Source organism: Dipodomys ordii, unplaced genomic scaffold, assembly GCF_000151885.1.
Source record: "Dipodomys ordii isolate 6190 unplaced genomic scaffold, Dord_2.0 Scaffold47, whole genome shotgun sequence".
NCBI lineage: Eukaryota > Metazoa > Chordata > Mammalia > Rodentia > Heteromyidae > Dipodomys > Dipodomys ordii.
This window is the reverse complement of record NW_012267263.1, coordinates 11,159,932-11,167,102: the sequence shown is the minus strand read 5'-3', so window position 1 is coordinate 11,167,102 and position 7,171 is coordinate 11,159,932. Positions and strand designations below refer to the sequence as shown.

The 7,171-nt window shown below is 47.6% G+C and overlaps 1 protein-coding gene across 1 annotated transcript; it reads right to left on the bottom strand.

The window, feature by feature from the left end:
- Positions 1–1,617: 1,617 nt before the first annotated feature.
- Slc25a5 (solute carrier family 25 (mitochondrial carrier; adenine nucleotide translocator), member 5) lies at positions 1,618–6,323 on the bottom strand. The gene is made up of 4 exons (XM_013019886.1): positions 6,101–6,323; positions 4,213–4,699; positions 3,369–3,509; positions 1,618–2,001 (listed from the first exon to the last, which is right to left on the bottom strand). Exons 1-4 carry the CDS (start codon positions 6,209–6,211, stop codon positions 1,844–1,846), a joined length of 897 nt encoding a protein of 298 aa, XP_012875340.1. The 5' UTR covers positions 6,212–6,323; the 3' UTR covers positions 1,618–1,843.
- Positions 6,324–7,171: the final 848 nt, after the last annotated feature.

Genomic DNA, 7,171 nt, shown 5'->3' with positions numbered 1-7,171 from the left:
GTCCGGTCGTGGGGCCCGAACTCTGGGCCTGGGCGCTGTCCCTCAGCACTTCAGCTCAAGGCTAGCGCTCTACCATTTGAACCACAGTGCCACTTCCGGCTTTTTTTTTCTGCTTATGTGGTGCTGAGGAATCGAACCCAGGGCCTCAGGCATGCAAGACAAGCACTCTACTACTGAGCCACCTTCCCAGCCCTCCTGTGCAACTCTTTTTTTGGGGGGGGTCCAGTCGTGGGGCCTGAAGTCTGGGCCTGGGCGCTGTCCCTCAGCTCTTCAGTTCAAGGCTAGCGCTCTACCACTTGAGCCACAGCACCACTTCTGGCTTTTTTCTTTTTGCTTATGTGGTACTCAGGAATCGAACCCAGGGCCTCAGGCATGCAAGGCAAGCGCTCTATCACTGAGCCACCTTCCCAGCCCACCCTCCTGTGCAACTCTTATTTCCAATTAACCACCAAAAGGCCAGAAGTAGAAGTGTGCCTCAAGTGGTAAATCACCATTTTGAAGTGGGAAAAGCTAAGGGAGAGTTCCCAGGCCCTTAGTTTATACTGGAACAAAAAATAGGGCTGGGAATATGGCTTAGTGATGAGTGCTTGCCTAGCATGCATGAAGCCCTGGGTTCAATTCCTCAGTATCACATAAACAAAAAAAGCTGGGAGTGGCACTGTGGTTCAAGTGGTAGAGTGCTAGCCTTGAGCAAAAGCTCAGGGGCAGTGCCCAGGCCCTGAGTTCAAGCTCCAAGACTGGCGAAAAGAAAAAAAGTTTAAATGGAATAACATTCATGCAACAAATTGACCATTTGAAAGTGATCATCCAGACCATAGTTTTTGATTAATAAGCACAGAACTAGCAAGTGTAGGTGCATGATGCTTTTTGGAGAAAGCTCCCGCAGCTATGACAGGCAACAGATAGCATCTGTTTTTGTATACACCGAGTCCAAATTTCATTTTGCTAATTAATGTATTGGGAACATTGGCAAGTCCTATAAACAAGTGTATTCTCTGATGCTGATACCTGATGATGGGGTCTAAAAGTTCATCTCAAAGCTAGGTGTTGCTGGGCACTGGTGGCTTCTAACAGTATTCAGGAAGCTGAGATCTGAGGATATTTGAAGCCAGCTGAGGCAGGAAAAACTGAGACTATCTCCAATTAACTGCCAAAAAAGCTGGGAGTGGAGCTGCGGCTCAAGTGGCAAAGCACTAGCCTTGAGTAAAACAGCTCAAGCATAGTGCCAAGGGCCTGGCTTCAAGCCAGGACTAACACACAACTTAAGGGACAGTACCTATTCCCCAGGTTCAAGCCCCAGGGCTACCACAAGGAAAGAAGCTGGTGTCTGGCTTACTCTTATAATTCTAGTTACTCAAGAGGCTGAGATCTGAGCCAGCCCAGGCAGACAAATCTTTATGTCTAATTAACCAGAAAAAAAGCTGAAACTGGAGGTATGGCCCAAGTAAAGAGTGCCAGTCATGAAAACCAAACCAAGAGTGAGAAACTCTGGTACCAGCACAGATGAAGTATCTCAGATGCTGTAGCATTTGCTTAAATATAGCACTTACTCAAATCCCCTCTTATCCTCAGATTTCAACTTCCTGAGTACATTTTCAGATGAAAATAAGACAAAACTTTTTATTTCTTTCAAAGATGTTTTTATTAAGAGTTTCTGAAATAAAAAATGAGTCTTTATTATTGTCATCATAGAAATAGCTTTTAAGACACAACTGGTGAGATGAGTATTATTGCTTCCCATTTTCAACCAGCAAATCGTTGCCAACAATAAATGGGCCAGAATCTCTCCAAAAATGCTCAAGACATACAGCATGGCTAGTCACAGAGATCCTTGGGGAATTACTTAGGTATACTTCTTGATTTCATCATACAAGACAAGCACAAAGGCCCCCCCCATGCCTCTGAGAACATTGGACCATGCACCCTTGAAAAAGGCCTTGCTTCCTTCATCACGTGCAATCTTCCGCCAGCAGTCAAGTGTGCCTTTGTACATGATATCAGCTGCAAAGAAGAAACACATGGAATTCGTGACTGAAGTCAATTCAAGTCCTAAAACAATAGACCAAATAAAACGTAGCCCCACTTATTGTTAAATAATTTTTTATTGTGATTAAGTGATTATATAAATTTCACAGTATTGTGATAGTGATACCCAGCTCTAAGTGTGGGTTTTAAATCCAACATTTACATATCAGAATTGACAATACTGAAATATTAATGCCATGAATAAAGAATAGGGATTTGTAGACTCTCCACTGGTCTTCACCTGTAATACCATTTAAGCACTTCATTCATAGGCATCTAAAGGGCCACTTGCTTGCAGGCAGTTGTGTGGTAGGCACATATGCTATAATCTCTCATCTCTCACCATGAATATATAGTGCTGGGTTTGTGTTTGTGTGTATGCAACAATCCTGGGCTCTGTCTCTGAGCCACAGTTCTACTTCTGGCATTTTTGGTGGTTACTAGAGATAAAACTCATGGACTTTCCTGCTCAGGCTGGCTGTGAACCGTAATCCTCAGATCTCAGCCTCTTGAGTAGCTAGGATTACAGGCATGAGCCACTGGCATTTATATTCCTGTGGGGTTGTTTTTTTTTTTGTTGTTGTTGGATGTGGGCTTAAACTCAGGGCTTGGTGTCATCATGAGCTGTTTTGTCCAAGGATAGTACTGTACCACTTGAACCACAGCTCCACTTCCAGCTGTTTCAGTGCTAACTGGAGATAAAAATCTCATGGGATTTTCTGCTGAGACTGGCTTTGAACTGTGATCCTCAGATCTCAGCATCCTGAGTAGCTAGGACTACAGGTTTGAGTCACCAGCATCCAGCTAATATTCCCGTGGGGTTTTTTTTTTTTTGCTTGTTTTTGGTTTTTTTTGGTCAGTCATGGGGCCTGAACTCTGGGCCTGGGCGCTGTGCCTCAGCTCTTCAGCTCAAGGCGAGCACTCTACCACTTGAGTCACAGCGCCACTTCCGGCTTTTTTCTTTTTTGTGTATGTGGTGCTGAGGAATCGAACCCAGGGCTTCATGCATGCAAGGCAACTGCTCTAACACTGAGCCACCTTCCCAGCTCCCAAGGGCTTTTTTTTTGGCCAGTCCTGGGGCTTGAACTCAGGGCTTGGGCATAGTACTTGAGCTTCTTTTGCTTAAGGCTAGCACTCTACCACTTGACCCACAGCACTACTTCAGGTTTTTTCTCTTTATGTGGTACTAAGGAATTGAACCCAGGGCTTCATGTATGCTAGGCAAGCACTCTACCAGTAAGCCCTCCTGTCTGTTTTTTTTTTTAAGACAGGTTATCACTAGTTTGCAGCCATGGCTTGCCCCATGCCCACCAACTTTTCCCTTCTGCTCAAGGGAAACTTACTTCCTTTTCGACCTGATTGCATCATCATGCGTCTGCGAACAGTATCAATAGGATAAGATATCAAGCCTGCAATGGCTGTGACAGACTGGGCGATCATCCAGCTGATGAAGATGTGAGTATTTTTGGGATCTGGAAGCATTCCTGGGTAAAGAAAAGATATATTTATTAAAAAAAAATTTGGGCTGGGAAGTTGGCTCAGTGGTAGAGTGCTTGCCTTGCATGCCTGAGGCCCTGGGTTCAATTCCTCAGCACCACATAAGCAAAAAGAAAAAAGCCGGAAGTGGCGCTGTGGCTCCAGTGGTAGAGCGCTAGCCTTGAGCTGAAGAGCTGAGGGACAGTGCCCAGGCCCAGAGTTCAGGCCCCACGACCGGACCCCCCCCCCAAAAAAAATTCCACAACCCCTAACAAACATTTCATCAATCTTTGACCACAGTGACCAAGATGCACTGTACTCATAATCTGACCTGAATTGAAACCCCATTTATACAACTACTTAAAATTGAAAAAACCAGGGGCTGGGAAGGTGGTTCAGTGGTAGAGCGCTTGCCTTGCATGCATGAGACCCTGGGTTTGATTCCCCAGCACCACATAAGCAAAAAGAAAAAAAGCCAGAAGTGGGGCTGTGGCTCAAGTGGTAGAGCGCTAGCCTTGAGCTGAAGAGCTGAGGGACAGCGCCCAGGCCCAGACTTCAGGCCCCATGACTGGACCCCCCCCCCAAAAAAAAAGCCAATACAAACATACACTCCTGACACCCGTACAATCTCTGGCTCTTATTTTTAGATTGGCACTGTAATCTTTTAAATTGTCTCAAAGAACATAGCATCAAAGCACATAGTTAACTTACCCTTTGCCGTGTCATAGATACCAAAGTAGGCGGCCCGGTAGACAATAATACCCTGTACAGACATATTGAAACCTTGGTACAGGCCTTTAATACCATCAGATTTGTAGATCTTTACCAGGCAGTCACCGAGGCCTTTGAATTCCCTTTCAGCTCCAGCTTTGCCTACATCAGCTGCTAGACGGGTACGGGCAAAATCAAGAGGATACACAAAACACAGGGATGTGGCCCCAGCAGCACCTCCGGATGCCAGGTTGCCTGCAAAGTAGCGCCAAAACTGGGTTTTCTTGTCAACACCACCCAGGAAGATCTGCTTGTATTTATCTTTGAAGGCAAAGTTGAGAGCTTGGGTGGGGAAGTATCTGATGACATTGGCCAGGTTACCACGCCAGAAGGACAGAACTCCCTGTTCCTTGGGGATCCGAACCACACAGTCTACAATGCCCTTGTACTGCTTATCTGCGGTGATTTGCTTGCTGGCATGTTGTACCTGACAGACAGGAAATAAGACAACGGGTGAAGTTATAAGTATGGAGGAGGGAAAGGAAGAGTTTAAGTATATCATCTAAGGCTAACTCTCCTTTTTGCTTTTTGGTGTCAGTTCTGGGGCTTGAACTTAGGGCCTGGCACTGTCCCTGAGCTTTTTTTGCCTAAGGCTAATGTCTACCACTTGTGCCACAGAATCACTTCTGCCTTTTTCTAAGTAGTTTATTGGAGAAAAGAGTCTCATGGATTTTTTTGTCTGGGGATTGGCTTTGAAACGTGATCCTCAGATCTCTGTCTCCTGAGTAGGGAGGATCACAGGCATGAGCCACCAACGCTTGGCATCACTCTCCTTTCTCCAAATCTGGCTTCTGTGTCCCACAGAGTGGATCCTCCTAACAGCTGACTGTCATAGGGGAAGAAGTGATGTTCCACTGTAAAAGGCATTTAGCCTCCACCCTTTTGGGTGGGGAGGTGACACTCTCAAGCTGACCCGTGATCTTTAGAACTGGGGAAAGTTCATTGTCTCAACTACAAGTACAGAGGTATCTGGGCGAGTTCCACATAAGGCACGATGACCAATCAAGATGACCATGACCTATATGTAAGGAGTTGCCTGAGCTACTCACTTCCTCGGTATTCCGCCCCCATCAGTCTTGTAGGGGTCACTGACTGTGCAATAGTTCTTACGTACGCTTGCGCATGCGCGCCCCCTAGGGCCGACATAGCCGGCACATGCGGCTGCCCAGCCCAGTTTCCGGGCGGTGAAGTGTGAGCTCGGTTGCCGGCCCGGTCCACGTGGGCTCACTCTATTACTTTCTCACCGCACCCTTAAAATCTTACGCGTTTGTGTGTGTCCGCCCGCTCGTCCTGGGGCTTGAACTCTGGGCCTGGGTGCTGTTCCTGAGCTTTTATGCTCAACGGTAGCACTTCACTACTTGAGCTACCGCTCCATTTCTGGTTTTTTGGTGTTAATTGGAGATAAGAGTTTCACAGAGGACTTTCCTGCGCGGGCTGGCTTTGAACCTGAACTGTGATCTCAGAGCTCAGCCTCCAGAGTAGTTAGGATTATAGGCGGGAACCTCCAACGCCCGGCTTAAATGTGTTTTTTTTTTCTAGCGCCGGCTTTCCGGCAAGGCCGAAAGGCAGTGTTCCCCCACGATGTCTGTTCTCATAAAGTTCGCTACCCAGGGGGCCCGACGCCCTGAGCCGCTCCCCACCATCCCGGCCTCCCACGATCTTGTATCCCTTTGTAGATTTTCAACTTTAAGCCACTCAACTTGGTCTTTTCATCCGACTCTGTGCCCAGTTTTGCCGCCACACATGTCTAAAGAGTTAGCCCCGATATCCGGCTTTCAGTGCGCCCCCCCCCCCTTCCTGCCCGGGATCTCTTGATTCCAAGACTTACCTGTAGCAGCAGCTTGACTCGCTCGATGGGGGCTACAGCAGTTTTGGAGATAGCCGCGGCCACTCCACCTGCCAGGAAGTCCTTAACGAAGGACATAGTGGCATCTGTCATGTTGAAAGGAAAAGCGAAGGCAAGCTAACTACGAAGGGGACAAGAAAGCCAAGTACCGGCAAGGACTCCCGGGATCCAGGGCGGAGCGATCCAAATGGCCGACTTATATATGGGAGCTCTTGCTCGGGCGGCGTGGGTGGATTGAGGCGGGACCCTCGGTGCTGTAAAGCCGCTGAGTGGCTCAGCGCATAGAGGAGGAGCTAGGTGTTTAGGCCCCGCCCCAACCCCACCCTCCAAACTCAGCTCTTCTCTTTCCTCCCCCCTTCCCCCCCGCCCCCCCTAGACATGCTGGAAGGAGCTTCCGGAGGGTGTACCCCATCCCCCACGGTAGGGGCCTCTGCTGTACAAGTGTAGCAACCAAACAGAACAACCACCAAAAAAAAAAAAGGCGGGCGATACTCAGGAAGCTGAGATTCCAAGCTCCTGATTCGAACCCAGTCTGGCTAGGAAAATCCGTGCGACTCTTCAATTAACCACCAAACAGTCGGAAGTTGAATTGTGTTGTGGCTCAAGTAGTAGAACACCAGTCTTGAGCACAAAAGCTAAGGAACAGCACCCAGTCTCTGACTTTAAACCCTGGGACTAGCACACTCACACTCCCCAAAATAATACAAAAACTCACAGCAATCAAGACAAATAATATGTAATATAGTATTTAAAAGATTTCAAATTGTAAGGCTATGTGCATGTAGGTGATTCCAGCATTCAAAACGCAGAAGTAGACAATAGCTCCCTGGTCTACTTAGAGAGTTCAAAGCTAGCCTGAGCCATGTCTCAAAAAAATAATCCAGGGGCTGAGAAGGTGGTTCAGTGGTAGAGTGCTTGCATCGCATGCATGAGGCCCTGGGTTCAATTCCTCAGCACCACATAAACAGAAAAGTCTGGAAGTGGCGCTGTGGCTCAAGTGGTACAGTGCTAGCCTTGAGCAAAAGAAGCTCAGAGACAGTGCCCAGGCACAGA